This window comes from Eubalaena glacialis, chromosome 19 (genome assembly GCF_028564815.1).
Source record: "Eubalaena glacialis isolate mEubGla1 chromosome 19, mEubGla1.1.hap2.+ XY, whole genome shotgun sequence".
NCBI classification, from domain to species: domain Eukaryota; kingdom Metazoa; phylum Chordata; class Mammalia; order Artiodactyla; family Balaenidae; genus Eubalaena; species Eubalaena glacialis.
In genome coordinates, this window is record NC_083734.1 from 9,375,183 (window position 1) to 9,392,832 (window position 17,650).

A 17,650-nucleotide genomic window follows, 5' to 3' on the forward strand; every position below is an offset into this window, starting at 1 on the left:
ACCTAATGGCAGGCCAGGCCCTGCAGAAAATGTGGGCGTCATCTTCCAGGCCACCACCCCTCCCACCCAGCCTGGACCAGAACTGGTATTTGTCAGGACTGGTGTGTTGGCCCCATCTGAATGAATGGCCTTCGCTTGGCAGGGCTCTCAGAGGTATCAAAGCCCTGTACTGAACTCCCTCCTTCCTCTGTGTTGGTTGAGTTTTCTCCAAAGTAACAGGAACCTTTGCCCCACTCCCTGCTTCCAGTTTGTCCATCCCGGGAAAATAAAGTGGAGGTAAAGACGGAAGGCAGCCTCTAAGGGGAACAGAAGTTACAATCAGCTTTGTGAAGGCAGAAAGGTGAGTGAGGGTTGCCCCACCCTCTGCCTTCATAAACCATTAGGCAGGGGTTTGCTGAGGCATGGGTCCCAATCCAAGGTGTTTCTTGGACCAAGTCAAGGTGGTCAACGTCACAGTCCCTGAGAGCATCCCACCTTCCCTACCACAAACTCCGAGACCCGGGAAACAGAGGCCAGCTTCCAACGCTGGAAGAGGAGGGGTTGACCAGCTGCCTTAGGAGAGGTCTAGACACTAACACAGACTCCAGCCAATGAGAATGTGGACTCCAGCCACTTCACACACTCACAAAAGGTGATGCGGTGCACACAGGCCTGCCATGAAAACTCTGAGGAGATGGGGCATGTGAAGCTAGTGAATCAGGGGAGCAGACACCTCAAACTCAAAGGTTTGATTCAGTCTGATCTCCATATCTCTTTGGCCAACTGTTTTCTGCTAAGCTATAGGGGCATCAATCAGGCTGGGCAAGGGACTCCCAAAGGCCAGCTAGTTACTAATGGCCTGCTGGATACGTCCACGAGATTCCCATCACCACCTCCAGCTCTTCGTGTCTAAACCTCAAACAGATTCTCCATTTGCCACAGCTGAAATTTCCAGAAAGGGTTTCACATTTCTGCCAATGGTGTCATTACTCCCCTAGTCACGAAGGCACTAAAGCCTCGTCAACTCACCCTTCGTTATCCCCTTCCCCAGCTTTCACTTCACTCACGTGAAATGAAATCTGAAAGACTTTCCCTTCATAAACTCTCAAATAAATACATTTCCAGTCTTCTGCCCCTGAATCTCCCGAGTCCAAAGTATCCCTTCCCAAACTTCTCTCCCTCGAATTTCTTGTTCCAGCCCTGCAGTGCACACCACCATCAGAATAACCTTTCTAAAATCCCACTGTGTACAGAGCATCACGGGCAACAAAACTTGTTTTGGCGTCCTATTGCCTTTGTGATAAAACACAAACTACGAAGTCTGGCATTCAAGGTCCTCCCAAAGCAACTCCAACCCACTTCTCCTGTCTCCGTCCTGCAGTTTACCTAGCTGGGTCTAATCAGACCCTCCACTGTGTACCCCAAATGGACAATTCCCTTCCTCCCTGGGCCTTTTATTGACTTCCACTGCCCGATGCACTACAGCTGCTCCCTAGGGCCAGCCTGCATTCCTCTCTGCCTTTTGAAGTCTCACTCATTGCTACCTCTTCCAGGAAGCCTTCCCTGATACCTAAAGCCCCAAAGTGAGTGCTCCTTCCTCTCGGGAGGAAGGAACTATGTAGAGCCCTGCATAGTTCACAGGAGACTTACTGAACACGGCCTTTTGGTCATGGAGGTGTCTGACCTCCCCCAAGGAACCAAAGCTCACTGAGCACAGGAATAATGTTGATTGTCCTAGTATCTGCCAGCAACAGGCACTTAGCAAACACTCATTTAACATGCTTCAATGAAAGTGAGAGAGGGAATTCCCTGGCGGTCCAATGGTTAGGACTCGGCACTTTCACTGCCAGAGCCTGGGTTCGATCCCTGGTGGGGGAACTAAGATCCTGCAAGCCGCACAGTACAGCAGGTGAAAGAATGAATCAATGGTTTGGTGGCAATAACTCCAAATTCAAGACTGACAGCACTTTCTGGAAAACGCCCCACATTCTGAGAAAAATTACCATATAGAGAGAAGATTTTCACGGGTCTGAAAGGCTGAGCTTAGGTGATGCTAGGTTACAAAGGAACTGGGATTTGGATCATGAGCAATTATGACTTTTCTCTAGCCCCAAACTTAAAACTCAGTCTATAGGGACTTCCCTGGTGGCCAAGTGGTTGAGAATCCGCCTGTCATTGCAGGGGACGTGGGTTCGAGCCCTGGTCCGGGAAGATTCCACGGGCCGTGGAGCAACTAAGCCCGTGCACCACAACTACTAAGCCCATGTGCCACAACTACTGAGCTCGCATGCCACAACTACTGAAGCCCGCACACTTAGAGCCCATGCTCTGCAACAAGAGAAGCCACCGCAATGAGAAGCCCACTCACCACAACGAAGAGTAGCCCCCGCTTGCCGCAACTAGAGAAAGCCTGTGCGCAGCAACAAAGACCCAATGCAGGCAAAAATAAATAAATAAATAAATACTAAAAAAAACCTCAGTCTATAGCATCCACAATCTCCAAAGCAACATCTTTTGCTTTTGTAATTTACAATAACTACTAGTTGTTTTATTTTAATTTAAAAAAACTATACACTTGGACCTTGAGGTGAGAAGTGATTTGATAAAGTCTTTCACTCATCAGCTATGGGTTTATAGTGCTTGTTCTGTTCTAGGCCCTGGGGCTTCAACCATATAACTATAAAAAGCACACCCCACCCCCATGGAGCTCATATTCTAATGGAGAAGACAGTAAGCAAATAGACAAATTTATTTCCGTCAGGTCATGACAAGTACTATAAAGAAACACACCAGGATAAGAGGATAAGGTGTGGCAGGGGCTGCTGCCTGAGGGAAAATAGGGCTTAATGCTCAGGGGATTCTTCTCTGTAAAACTGTCAAGGCCTTAAAATAAAGGGCTGCTATATACAATGCAACAGAGATGTGAAATTAAGAACGTAAAAATATGTGCAGATGCCTTAAATAGAGAAGTTTATCTTACTTTCCATCATAGTGCCTGGCAGAGAGTGGCCACTCAGAAAATATTGGTTGAATGAATGACTTGCTAGGTGATCTACAGAATGCCAGAGCCTTCAACCAGCTGGTAAATTTCCCCTTCCAAGATAAGGAATGATAACCAGTTCATGGCTGATTCAAAAATGCCCACTTCTGTGCACCCCTATGTTCATAGCAGCACTACTCACGATAGCCAAGACATGGAAACCTAAATGTCCATCAACAGATGAAAGGATAAAGAAGGTGAAGTATATATATATCTATACATATACAATGGAATATTACTCAGCCATAAAAACAATGAAATAATTCCATTTGCAGCAACATGGATGGACCTAGAGGTTGTCATACTAAGTGAAGTAAGTCAGAAAGAGAAAGACAAATACCATATGATATCACTTATATGTGGAATCTAAAATATGACACAAATGAACTTATCTACGAAACAGAAACAGACTCACAGACATAGAGACTTGTGGTTGCCAAGGGGGAGGGGAGGTGGGGGAGGGAGGACTGCGTGTTTGGGATTAGCAGATGCCAACTATTACACATAGAATGGATTAACAACAAGGTCCTATTGTATAGCACAGGGAACTGTATTCAATATCCTGTGATAAACCGTAATGGTTTCATGAAGAATATGAAAAGAATGTGTGTGTGTCTATACACACAACTGAATCACTTTTCTGTACAGCAGAAATTAACACAACACTGTAAATCAACGATACTTCAATAAAATAAATTTTTTTTTAAATGCCCACTTCTGGTGGGTCCCTAACCCTTGACCCAGCCAGCCATCAAGAGCTCAGCCTAGGGTATCCCTGTACCGAAGGGAAAAGGAAGTTCCATTTGTTGCCTTTATTGCATCTTTGGTAGCTTCTTGAGCAAACAGTGCTCACCAACTACCCAAAGCAACTCAGGCTCCCAAACCTCAGCTCTTCCATAGAATCTGTCCCCTAAATTTCAAACTCCAGTTGGCTGTAAGTCAACAGAAAGTCAGGAAGTGGGTACGATGACTTTGTTATGAGGGGTTTTAGGTTCCAAACCTTGCTCTTCCTTCCCTTTCTGTGGTGTCTGAAAAATGCAGCCTGCTTCTGGCCCTCGCAGGGTGCTTCGCCCTCTGAGGGCCTCCAGGTGTAGCTCGCTGACCAGTGGCTCTTGCAGGTGAGAAAAATGAGGACAATTTAGGTAAAGCCTGCAACAACAGGCCTTCCTGCCAGGGTCCTGCAGAAACCCTGCAGGGTCCTGCAGAAAGGGCCCTCGTCCTCATCTGGGGGGCAAACTGAGGTTGCCAGAGTCTCTTTCCCCTATCGATGGATCCGGATATCCTGCCGTGCCCCCCATGAATCTCTTGGAGCTGCCCCGTTTCTTCCCCAGAAGCCTACCTGAACTGTGGACTTCCTCCTGTTCTGGAGCTGTCTGCAGCCTCGTGGGCTTCCTGGCTTCAGAGCCTCCACTCCCCAAGCTTCGGTCTTCACTGTCAGCCCTGGCCCCCACCCCAGCCCCTTCATGGTCACTACCCACACCCCAGAGTGACAGCCGTGTCCACAGAATAGGATGGCACAACACTGTTAATTGCTAATTTGGTTAACACCTGGCAACCCCAAGGGCTGTTGACATCACACCTACATAAAGTGTGACTGTCCCCAGACAAAAGCAATATCTGCTCATACACCTTTGCACAGACAAGGTGGCACCAGTTTTGCCTACTCCCAAACCATTCTAATGAAATGACAGGGCTTAGAAGAAATGGAATGTTTCTTACCAACCTGAGCTGACTGTCATAAGGCAATTTCAGCCAAATTCCCATCACCAGTAAACCAATGAGTCAAAGTTACCAGGAATGAAAGATCATGAATTCAACCATTAAACAAATATAATTGAGTGCCTGGCACTGTTGTAGGCCCCAGAGATAGGGCAGGCAACAAAACAAGCTTACAGAAAAGAAGGGAAAGAATAGAAACCGAAAAAAGATAAAGAAACATTAGCATGTCAGACAGTTATAAGTACTGAGGAGGAAAAAAGGAGCCAGGACTTTTCAATATTTTATACTTAAGGTGGCATTTAAGGCAGCACCTGGCGTGTGGTAAGCCCTTAACATTTGTTGAGTGAATAAAAAACTTGCAGAGAATGTTAAGTTCTGAGTTATTTTCGTTGCTCTCTTCTGCTGCTCCCTCTTTCTCCTTTTTCTTTCTTTCATCAAAGCACTTTTATCATTTAGAACTCTACTAAAAAACTCCCCTATTAAAAAATGAGCAATTGGGGCTTCCCTAGTGGCGCAGTGGTTGAGAATCTGCCTGCCAATGCAGGGGACACGGGTTCGAGCCCTGGTCTGGGAAGATCCCACATGCTGCGGAGCAACTAAGCCCGTGAGCCACAACTACTGAGCCTGCGCGTCTGGAGCCTGTGCTCCGCAACAAGAGAGTCCGCGATAGTGAGAGGCCCGCGTACCGCGATGAAGAGTGGCCCCCGCTTGCCCCAACTAGAGGAAGCCCTCGCACAGAAACGAAGACCCAACACAGCCAAAATTAAAATAAATAAATAATTAATTAATTAATTTAAAAAAAAAAAAATGAGCAATTGACAAAATTGAAAAACACAGGGGGCTAACAAACATATCACATTCCACCGTGCTCCAAATCAAAACCATTCAAAGTAGCACAGCAAAGAAGGGATCCTATATTTCATCCAACAAACATATGAGATTTTTAAAACATTAGACTACAAAGTGGAGACAAGAACACAGAGAAACCAGCACTCTTGTGTACGGTGCGAAGGGGGTGCCCCACGCGTGAGTTTTCCTGGCAGACAGTTTAGTGGCGTGAGCCAGAAACTTACAAATATGCAGCCCTTGCGATCTAGCCTCTCCTAGGAATTTACCTGAAGAGAAATTATCAAGGATGTGTGCAAAGATTTATCCATGAAGATGTTCATCAAAGCACTGTTTGGCAAAAAAATTAGAAATAACCTAGACGAAAAGATCAGTTAAGTGGAATTATGTGATAGCCACACAATATAATAGTAGATAGTTGGTAACAATGATGGTACGAAAGAATATTAACAATGAAACAGATGAATAAAGCAGTTAACTCAATATGTATAATAGGATCCCACTTTTGTAAAACAGAAATACATACATATGTTCTACATAGAAAATGTCTGGAAAGATAGACACCAAAATGATGTTAACAGTGGTCATCTATGGGAGGTGAGATCACAGGTAATTTTCTCTCATCTGTCCTTCCTTTTTTGTTTCTTTTCTGTATTTTTAACCAAAAATAATTAACTGTATAATTTTTTAAGTTTTAAAAAAATAAGAATGCATCCAAACTTAAAGCTAGATCATTTCCTCAAAATTCTTTCCAAATGATTTTCCTAAGTTTGTGGATTTAGGACCATTTTAAAATCCTGCCTTTCAGCCAAGTCACTCTAGCAGATACAAGAGTGACATGGCACTCAGGTGTCGGTAAGCTTCAGTAGGAGGGTTCCTAATTCTATAGCACAGATCATAAGAATTAATTCCCTTCCCTGGCGGTCCAGTGGTTAGGACTCTGCGCTTCCACTGCCAGGGGCGCAGGTTCAATCCCTGGTCAGGGAACTAAGATCCTGCAAGCCACGTGGCGTGGCCAAAAAACCCAAAGAATTAATTCCTCCTGCTATGACTCCCTAGTTAGCCCAACCTGATGTTATTCTCTCCTGTAAACATATATGTGCTGGTTCCACAGGTGTAAAGTTTCCACCCCACAATCTTTTAAATGTCATATCTTCTACACATCCATTAACTGACGACATAATGATATTTGGGACTTTGATAGAACCATCTGGGATGTCAACTATAGGTAATCTGGAATGTAAGGATTGCTTCTCCAGGGGTCACGTGTCTGGTGACCATTATCTAAATAAGGGGAACAATACCCTGACCATTTATAATTATAACCTAATTGGTAAAATGACAGTCCATGGGACCTCAGAGGCAATTTCACGCTAGTTTTCATCTATTCCTGTACAATAACAACACAGGCCTTGATGTCCACTTTGAAAATTACAACAAGGGGGTTTTGGGGGCCTCTACGTGGAAAATATCTTCTGCTCAAAATTAGGAGAAAGGGCTTTACTCAGGAGAGTCCTGGCCACAGAAGCCAATTTTGATTCATAAATGCTGAAATGCAGAAATAAAACATCCTAGGTTTGCTGTTAATCACAGTAGAAATGTCCCCTCTATGAAAAGAAAAGAAGCATCCCTTTAGAGGGATGCAGCCCAGGCAGAAGAGAAGACATTAATTAAAGTGCTGGGGGCAGGATAAGCGGGGAGCAGAGGAGCCCTTTCTTCAAGCATGTTGCTGTTTCAACAATTTTCGAAAGTCTTCTGTTGACAGGATGGTTGTTAAAACCCTGATAAAAAGATATTAGAGGAAGCACAGGACTTCCCTGGTGGATCAGTGGTTAAGAATCCGCCTGCCAATGCAGGGGACACGGGTTTGAGCTCTGGTCCGGGAAGATCCCACATGCCTCGGAGCAACTAAGCCCGTGCGCCACAACTACTGAGCCCGCGCTCTAGAGTCCGTGGGCCACAACTACTGAGCCCGCGTGCCACAACTACTGAAGCCCACGTGCCTAGAGCCCATGCTCCGCAACAAAAGAAGCCACCACAATGAGAAGCCCGCGCATGGCAACAAAGTAGCCCCTGCTCACCGCAACTAGAGAAAGCCCGTGCGCAGCAACGAAGACCCAACACAGCCAAAAATAAATTAAAAAAAAAAAAAAGATATAAAGCAAGAGGCCCAGACACACAGAGGAGGTGATCAAAGGGTGGCAAGCTCCACCCTCCACCCCGAGCCAAAGGTGCAGGCACCACCCCTTCTCAGGGCTCCCCACCTGGTGTGAGAACCCAGTCCCGCCTGCTCCTCTTCCCTAACCTCCACCTTAGGAATTCAGGTGTTTGCTCCTCTCTGGAGAATCAGCCCCATCATAGGTGATTTTGCTTCCCTTCTCTGAGCCTCAGTTTCTTTATCTGTAAAACGTGCATGTTGGACCAGATGATAACAGTTCCCGCACCCTCCTGGGGGCGCTTAGACCCTGCCTCTCTTTGGCCAGTTTGCCCTGTGTGATGGCAGGGTCAGCCCCGTCCTAGATGGGTGGGGGTAGGTGACCGAGAACAGTCTCATTCCTGCCAGCGTTCCTTTGCTATGCCCCGGGATCGCTGAACTTGCAGAATAAACCACCTTCAAGTGCATCTAACATCTGGTGTATTCATATCCTGAAGCTGCTGTAACAAATTACCACAAGCTTAGCGCTTAAAACAACCCACATTGATTCTCTTACGGTTCTGGAGGTCCGATGTCCAAAATGAGACTTATGGGACTAAAATCAAGGTATTGGCAGGCCTGGTTCCTTCTGGAGTTTCCAGGGAGAACCAGTTCCTTGCCACTTGCAGCTTCTAGGGGCCACAGCGTTTCTGAGCTCATGACCGCATCACTCCAGTGGCTGTTTCTGTTATCACATTGCCTTCTCTGACTCCTCCTGCCTCCCTCTTATAAGGGCCTTTCTGATTACGTTGGGCCCACCCAGATAATCCAGCCCAGCAGGAGGAAGAGGAGGAAGTTTATTCTCTGGGGAAACTAAACCAGAGAAGCTCCAGACCTGGGACACTGGGCATACCGGAGAGCAAGGCTGAATCAGTACAGTATAAAGGGAAGCGGGGGACTTCCCTGGTGGTCCAGTGGTTAAGACTCCGTGCTCCTAATGCAGGGGGCCTGGGTTTGATCCCTGGTCAGGGAACTAAAGATCCCGCACACAGCAACGAAGATCCCGCACGAAGATCTCTCATGCCATGCTCAACTAAGACCTGGCACAGCCAAATATTATAAATAAGTAAATAAATAAATGTTTAAAAAAAAAAGGGGGGGGAAGCCGGAGAGGGAGGGGGAATACTTCAAAGGCTGAATATCAATGATAAGACCCCAGCTGCCTTCCCCGATGGTCTCCCAGAAAATGCCGACAGCCTGTACCCTCCAAGCAGGAGATCGGAGAGCTCTTCTCGACAGGATAATCTCCCCATCGCAAAATCCTTAACTTACAACCGCAAAGTCCTTTTGTGCCATAAAAGGTAACATACAGGTTCTGGGGAATAGGACCTGGACGTCTTTGGGGGCTATTATTCTGCCTACCACATCTGATGCTCCAATTTTACCACCTTCACAATATTTGCCATTTCTGCTTTTCATCTTTGAATTTTTCTTTGAATCAGATCACTTTCTAAGAAAATGAACTTAAAAAATAATCATATCAGGGACTTCCCTGGTGGTCCAGTGGGTAAGACTCCGAGCTCCCAATGTAGGGGGCCCGGGTTCGATCCCTGGTCAGAGAACAAGATCCCACACGCCGGAACTAAGAGTCCACGTGCTGCAACTAAAAGATCCCACATGCCACAACTAAAAAAAGATCCCATATGCCAGAACTAAGACCTGGTGCAGCCAAAATAAATAAATAAATATTTTTAAAAAACAATCATATCTATGAAATTATAGAATTGATTGCTAGTCGTATTTTCCCTACTATTTCATACGTTAAATACATGACTATTAAGACGTCACCCTTTTCACGAAGATGGCGCCGAAGGCGAAGAAGGAAGTCCCTGCCCCTCCCAAAGCCGAAGCCAAAGCAAAGGCTTTGAAGGCCAAGAAAGCAGTGTTGAAAGGCGTACACAGCCACAAAAAAAAGATCCGGATGTCACCCACCTTCCGACGGCCCAAAACACTGCGGCTCAGGAGGCAGCCCGAATATCCTCGGAAGAGCGCCCCTAGGAGAAACAAGCTTGACCACTATGCCATCATCAAGTTCCCCCTCACCACCGAGTCAGCCATGAAGAAAATAGAAGACAACAATACACTGGTGTTCATTGTGGATGTCAAGGCCAACAAGCACCAAACTAAACAGGCTGTGAAGAAGCTCTATGACATTGATGTGGCTAAGGTCAACACCCTGATCAGGCCTGATGGAGAGAAGAAGGCATATGTTCGACCGGCTCCTGACTATGACGCTTTGGATGTTGCCAACAAAATTGGGATCATCTAAACTGAGTCCAGCTGACTAATTCTAAATATAAAAGTTTTCACTATTTAAAAAAAAAAAAAAAAGATGTCAAATGTTCAAGGACCTACTACTGTACAGCACAGGGAACTCTACTCAATATTCTGTAATGGCCTATACGGGAAAAGAATCTAAAAATGAGTGGATATGTGTATATGTCTGACAGATTCACTCTGCTGTACACCTGAAACTAACACAACATTGTAAGTCAACTATACTCCAATTTTAAAATATATATATATACATTAAAAAAGATGTCTGTACACCTGAAAATATCACAACATTGTTAATCAACTGTACTCCAATACAAAATAAAAAGTTAAAAAAAAAATGTCAAATGTTCATCTCTGCACCACATAACATCACTGTGCGTGCCACCAGTAGTACACAGACTGTCCTTTGGGGAAAAAAAATAGAATCCAGCCTCCTGATTTTACAGAATAGGGTAATTTATCCAAGAAGGCACAGCAGCAAAGAGCAAAACTGCGGCTACACCTATGACTTCTTCCTCCCGTCTCCGTGCTCATTAATCACAGCTTGAAAGGATGTCAGCTTTTTCTTAATAGCATCTCGCGTTGGTGATTCATATCATTTAGGGCTCAGTTCCCCTTCGGCTACACTCCCGGATATTTTATATTTGGAAAGTGGGGTTTCCTAGTGCTTCCCCTATGGACCAACATCCACGCATCCTACTTATCTGTGTTGAGCAGAGGGTGTTTACTTGACCCACATCTGGACAGCGTCCAGGTCCTAGGGAAGAATGCACTGCAAAGGGAGGTCCGTGACCAGTGGTGACTTTGTACTGTGCCCCTTGGCATGTGTCCCAGCTGCTGACTGAACCTGGAAACAGCTTTTAAGAAGACAGAGTTCCTTTCCAATACACAGGGTGTGGGATGATATAATTGCCCTCCTTTTACATAACAACTGGCATGCAATAAAAATAGCTTTCAGAAACGAAACTCAGTTATTTGTAGTGACGTGGATGGACCTAGAGTCTGTCATACAGAGTGAAGTCAGAAAGAGAAAAACAAATACCGTATGCTAACGCATATATATGGAATCTAAAAAAAAAAAAAAAAGGTACTGATAAACCTAGTACCTAGTTGCAGGGCAGGAATAAAGAGGTAGACATAGAGACTGGACTTGAGGACATGGGGTGGGAGGGGGAAGCTGGGGCGAAGGGAGAGTAGCATCGATGTATATACATTACCGAATGTAGAATAGTTGGCTGGTGGGAAGCAGCAGCATAGCACAGGGAGATTGGCTCAGTGATTTGCGATGACCTAGAGGGGTGGGATAGGGAGGATGGGAGGGAGGCTCAAGAGGGAGGGGATATGGGGACATGTGTATGCATATGGCTGATTCGCTTTGTGCAACAGAAACTAACACAGTATTGTGAAGCAATTATACTCCAATAAATACCTATTAAAAAAATTAAAAATTAAAAAAAAGCTTTCATTTATTGGGTACTTCATCTGGGACAGGTCCTGTGATAAGTGCTTTACACACATCCATTCACAACAACCCTATGAAGTAGCTGTTAGTGTTCCCACTTTACAGTTGAGAACACCATGTCTCAGAGAGGTTAAGCAACTTGTCCAGAATCACACAGCTAGTGTGACAAAGTCTATATTCATAGAACCTCAGAAGATAAAAGAAAACTTAGAAATCTACCTGAGATGAGGAATGCCAACGAGGAAACCAGAGAGGTTGAGCAACCTGCCCAAGGACACACAGTTTAGTGGCAGACTCAGGGACAAAATTCAGGTCTTCAACTCTCAGACCATTTTGTTCTTTCAGGTTTTCTCTCGCTTAAGCTATTATTTCTTGGATGATTTTTTCAGATGCCTGCCTGATCAGCTTCTCTTTTCTCATTATTGCATACATCTCTCCTCCCTGGTGCTTTTGCCCCTCATCATTTTCTCTCTAATTGAAACCTGTGGAGGAATCTAATGAGAATCCCAGAGTGACCCTTCCCCATCTCTCCCTCTGACCCACAGAAAAAAAAAAAAAAAAAAAAGAAAGTGCTAGAAAATCTCCATGAGTCTGTATACATTAATTTGGAATGAGTAATAATTTAACCAGAAAAGGATTAACGTTTACCTTCATCCTTTCCCCCCCAAAAAGAAATTGCTAAGCAGATACACAGTGGAAAACAAGGTTAGATGGGGATATGATCAAAAAAGGAAATTGTTAATGCAAATTTTAACCTAGTAAGACCCTAAATGTCCATCAAAGGGAACTGACTGAATCAATGATCATATATCCACACAATGGAATACCAGGTAGCCACGAATGATAATGTCATAGAACACTGTGTAATAATATGAGAACAAATTATGATTAGTAAGTCGAAAGCATGAATACAAAATAAAATGACTCCGATTTTTATAAGTATATACCCACAGAAAAAAAAAGACTAGAAGGATATATTTATAACTGGTAGATTACTTTTATAATCCAAGGGAGAAAAAAATTCATCAAATTCTTGACATAGTCATTAAGAACTGCTGTTTTCTGAAGCCTGTGCTCTGAGATCGCATATCCAGGAAAATAAGGGATCGACCACAAACCTCTTTCCTGAGCTGGCCATATGTTAACAATTTAACAATTATTCTACTCCAGTAGAAAGATGAGCTATGAACATAAATAAGTGGTTCACTGAAGAAATACGAACGGCCAATAAACACGTGAGAAGATCCTCAATCGTTTCATTAATAACTTTTAAAATGTAAATTAAAATGACAGTGAGATATTTTTTACTTATCAAATTAGCAGAGTTTAAAACAAATGATAGGGACTTCCCTGGCGGTCCAGTGGTTAAGACTTCGCCTTCCAATGCAGGTGGTGCAGGTTCAATCCCTGGTCGGGAGCTAAGATCCCACATGCCTTGTGGCCAAAAAAAAGAAAAAAACAACAAAAACCAAAAAATATAGAGCAGAAGCAATGTTGTAACAAATTCAATAAAGAATTTTTAAAAATAGTCCATCAAAAAACATCTTTAAAAAATAAAACAGGGCTTCCCTGGTGGCACAGCAGTTAAGAATCTGCCTGCCAATGCAGGGGACACAGGTTCGAGCCCTGGTCCGGGGAGATCCCACATGCCGCGGAGCAACTAAGCCCGTGAGCCACAACTACTGAGCCTGAGCTCTAGAGCCCGTGAGCCTCAACTACTGAAGCCGGTGTGCCTAGAGCCCGTGGTCCGCAACAAGAGAAGCCGCCGCAATGAGAAGCCCACGCACTGCAACGAAGAGTAGCCCCCGCTCGCCGCAACTAGAGAAAGCCCGCGCGCAGCAACGAAGACCCAACTCAGCCAAAAATAAATAAATAAATTTATTTAAAATAAATAAATAAATAAAAATAAAACAAATGATAATACTCAGTGCTGGTAATAGTGTGAGGAAGCCAACACTCTCAGACAACACTGGTCCAAGTGAAAATGCTACAACTATAGCAGTTACCACAATGGATTGAATACAAGTATCTCCACTTCCTCCTGAAACATCACAGAAAAGACAGGACAAATTTTAAAAGGTAGAAACCCATCAGGACAGAGTACAGGAGAGCAGACAAGATGTCAACAGACTTGGAAGACAGAAAGCAGAACGGTGAATGGCAGCTGATGGATTGCATCAGAGAAGGCTGGAAACTGAATGCCAACCAGAAGCAAGCAAGGTGTGCCTCTGAACCGCAGAAACGCCCAGGAATTGGAGGTACCAGCTATGTCAGAAGGCGGGGTGGGGTGGAGCCAAAAACAGGAAGGGCTGTTGAAAGCACAGTGTGTTTACAAAGCACTCAGACTTCACAGCCCAGTTAACTGACCAGCCAAGGCATTTAGCTCTCCCCCTGCCCAGCAGGAGGAGGAGGCTTCTCCTCTGGAGAAGCTAAACCAGAGAAGCTCCAGACCTAGGGACACTGGGCACACCAGAGGGCAAGGCTGTCACTACACTAGAAAGGGAAGTGGGATAAAGGGAGCGAGGATTCTTCAAAGGCTTCATATCAAACGATGAGAGCCCAACTTCCCTCCCCTACTGACCCTCCAAGAATGCTGGCAGCCTGGATTCTACCCTCCAGGCAGGAGATCAGAGAGTCTTTCTCAACAGAACCAGATGGCTTGGGACTTCCCTGGTGGCGCAGTGGTTAAGAATCTGCCTGCTAACGCAGGGCACACGGGTTCAACCCGTGGTCCAGGAAGATCCCACATGCCACGGAGCAACTAAGCCCGTGCGCCACAACTACTGAGCCTGCGCTCTAGAGCCCACGTGCCACAACTACTGAAGCCTGCACACCTGGAGCCCGTGCTCCACAACGAGGAGCCACCGCAATGAGAAGCCTGCGCACCGCAATGAAGAGTAGTCCCCGGTCGCCGCAACTAGAGAAAGCCCGCGCAGCAACGAAGACCCAACGCAGCCAAAAATAAACTAATAAATAAATTTATTTTAAAAAAAAAAGAAAATGAAATAAAAGTAACCTCAAACCCTGAGAATGCCATCTTATAGTTTACAAAACACTTTCACAATCATTGTCCTGCTCAAGCATCACAAACGTCCCACAAAGCAGAGACATTTTACAACTGTGTAGACCAGAAAACAGGTTCAGAGGAAAGTGACTTGCCCATAAGTAAGGCAAGAAGCCAAGACTTAATCACAAGCCCCAACTTGGTCAGCTCGGCAAAATTGCAAGCAACACACCAGCTGTGTCTCAGTCAACCTCAGATAAACCTGTCTGAACCCAAGGGTCTCTCTCTGCAACCCAGAAAAATGCTACCTGGGCAGCTCAGGTAATACACAACTAAATCAAGGTGATGGGATTTCAGGAAACCACCAAACCACCAAAGCCAACCCCTGGTATCACCCCCTCCCCCACAGGGATACAGCCAACTTCACAAACTGACCTCAGCCTCTGACAGTCCCCCAACCACATGGACAGAGAGGGTCCACCAGGAGCCCCCCATCCCAACTCTGGCGTGTTGCCAGCTGGCCCTCACCTGGCCCAGACCTTGTCCAAGCTGACCCCCCCCCCCCACTCCCCACCATCCCAACGTACCTGGTCCCGTGTCCCAGGCCTTGCTGATCAGATCAACGGCAGCACAAAGCGGCCGGAGCTGAAGCCGCTGAAACAAAGTAGAAATCAACAGGAAGCATGAGAATCACCTTCTGACAAAAGAGGTACAAGGACAGGAAGTGGGTTCAGGCCAGGAAGGCTGGGGCCGGCCTTCTAGAAGTGAGGCAACCCTGCCAGCCTCATCGCTCAGCTGTTGTTGAACAAGACTTCAGGGCTGGGGAAGAGAAAAAAAGAAATTCAAGCCCTAACTCTTTAGCCAGAACCTCAAGCTTCCCCATGTCCACTATATGCATGTATGTCTCCAGCCCTGTATTTGAGGGGAAAGGCGAGGTGAAGAAGAGGTGCCAGAGCCTGGCAGAGCACACATGTGGTACTTAAAAGAAAGATCTTGAAGTCAGATAGCCTCCACCTACCACTTTTAGCGGCCAGACCTTGAACGGGTTGCCGTGCGTCTCTGCATTTTCCCAAAATGAAATGCTGTACTGACCTCACAGTATTGTTTGGGCTTAAATGAGATAACGTGTGTAATTGGCTTCATATACATCCAATTAGTCCCTTTAGTGGGTTGTGGCGTCCCCCCTCCTTTCTGCCTCTCCAAATCTGACCCACTCCTTAAGTCTTTGTCAGACCACCCTGGTCTGAAGAGTCACCCCAAACACCTCTCACCTCCACAGCGGCTGCAGGTCCCGTCTGTCATTAAATCCCACCACGTAGGACAAGCACCATTGCTAAGAACTGCTACTGAGGCCCTTCACTGATAATTCCTTCCCACGGTGATGTTTATCTCCCCAAGGTCACCCAGAGAGGGAAAGGGCTGTATGGATTTGTCTCTGTATCCCCAGGAGCATCCAGCAGAGTACTGGAAGTTAGTCCATAAATGTTCATGGACCTTTAAGATGCTATGGAGCTTTCAGGCTGACCGCGGGGCAGCTGGGGAGCGTGCCGACCCGCCCTGGAGGAGGCTTATGCAGGATTTCAAGTGATTGCAAGAGGACCCACCTGTGGGTGTCAGTGGCGCACCATCTGAAAACAACATCATGCACTGGAATGCAGTTATATTTGGACCAGAAGGGACATCCTTTGAAGATGGTACTTTTAAACCAGTAATAGAATTTTCTGAGGAGTATCCAAATATACTGCCAGCTGTTAGGTTTTTATCCAAAATGTTTCATCCGAATGTGTATGCTGATGGTAGCAGGTTTTTATCCAAAATGTTTCATCCGAATGTGTATGCTGATGGTAGCATATGTTTAGATATCCTTCAGGATCAGTGGAGTCCAATATATGCAGTATCTTCTCTCTTAACATCAATTCAGTCCCTGCTGGATGAACCGAATCCAAATAGTCCAGCCAATAGCCAGGCAGCACAGCTTTATCAGGAAAACAAACGAGGATATGAGAGAAGAGTTTCGGCCATTATTGAACAAAGCTGGAATGATTCATAATACACAACTGGTCCGTTAATCTTTTTCATCATTGTTGTGTATAATTTACCTCGCAGTAGAAAGGCTAACAAGTTTTAAGTGCCACAGGTTTTAAGGATTCTGCGGGAAAAAGAAGTCCTTCAGTTTAGAACCTACAAAAGCTAATGTATCTTGATTAATGTACTTTTTATTGCATGGTGTGAACTAAGTTATTGCTTACATAAATGTGTAATATATCCTGCTTGTATTTTTTCCAAGTGTATAATGTTAGTGTGGAGTTTTCATGACAGAATATGCACATTTTGTAAATCTGTACTTTTTTCAAATATTGAATGCCTTATTTTTGTATTCTTTAGATTTTTTAATTGGAGGAAAGCACTTAAAGTTTTTTATATATGAATATTACATGTAAAGCTGTTAAAATACATAACTTCAGGGCCAAAAAAAAAGATGCTATGGAAACACCGCCCTATTTAAAGCGTTTCGGTAAACTCAGGCATCTGGGCTGAGGTCGCCATAGCAATGGTTTTGCAGGCTGTGGCAGAGCCTTGCAGGAGGGCAGGACCAGGGCGATCCCTGGCTCCTCTAAGCTCTTCTCACAACCCCTAAAGCCCCTAAAGATGTGAAATGGGGGAGTGTGATGAAAGCTGCAGCTCAAGCTGCCTGGAAAAACTGCTTCCCATCCCGCCCCCATCTCCCGAAGGAAGCCTGCGTAGCCTGCAGCCTACTTAAATCTCCCTCAAAAGCAGCCTTACGTTTACAACCTGATCAGGAGACCTGCTCTCCTCCTGGCTCTCTGTCCTCAGCCAGATGACAAAAAGGTCCCCTTTTTTTCAGATGACAGATATCTTGATAGCTAAGATGGCACCTTCTTAAGGATTGCCTCTCACCTCTTGCTCCCTCCAAGGTACCACCCCACCAGGGCTGCCTGTCTCCATACTTCTCATAGTGTAACCCCAAGCCTTGTTGAGGCTTACTAGGCGCCAGGCACTGTGGTGTTTTACATACAATATCCTGCTTTAACCTTCAAATAACTCTCTAAGTAAAGGCCGTCACCATTTCCATTTTACAGATGAGGAAACTGAGACCCCAAGAGGTCA

General features: G+C 45.3%; 1 protein-coding gene and 1 pseudogene across 1 annotated transcript; both read left to right on the top strand.

Moving 5' to 3' along the window:
• Positions 1–9,573: 9,573 nt before the first annotated feature.
• Positions 9,574–10,082, top strand: LOC133080104 (large ribosomal subunit protein uL23-like). Its single transcript, XM_061175960.1, has one exon. It carries the CDS (start codon positions 9,580–9,582, stop codon positions 10,045–10,047), a length of 468 nt encoding a protein of 155 aa, XP_061031943.1. The 5' UTR covers positions 9,574–9,579; the 3' UTR covers positions 10,048–10,082.
• A 6,006-nt stretch (positions 10,083–16,088) lies between these two features.
• LOC133080131 (ubiquitin-conjugating enzyme E2 B-like) lies at positions 16,089–16,571 on the top strand (annotated as a pseudogene).
• The last annotated feature ends 1,079 nt before the right edge of the window (positions 16,572–17,650 follow it).

Excerpts from the sequence above, each read along its gene's own strand:
- LOC133080104 (XM_061175960.1), top strand. The coding sequence starts at position 9,580 with ATGGCGCCGAAGGCGAAGAAGGAAGTCCCTGCCCCTCCCAAAGCCGAA.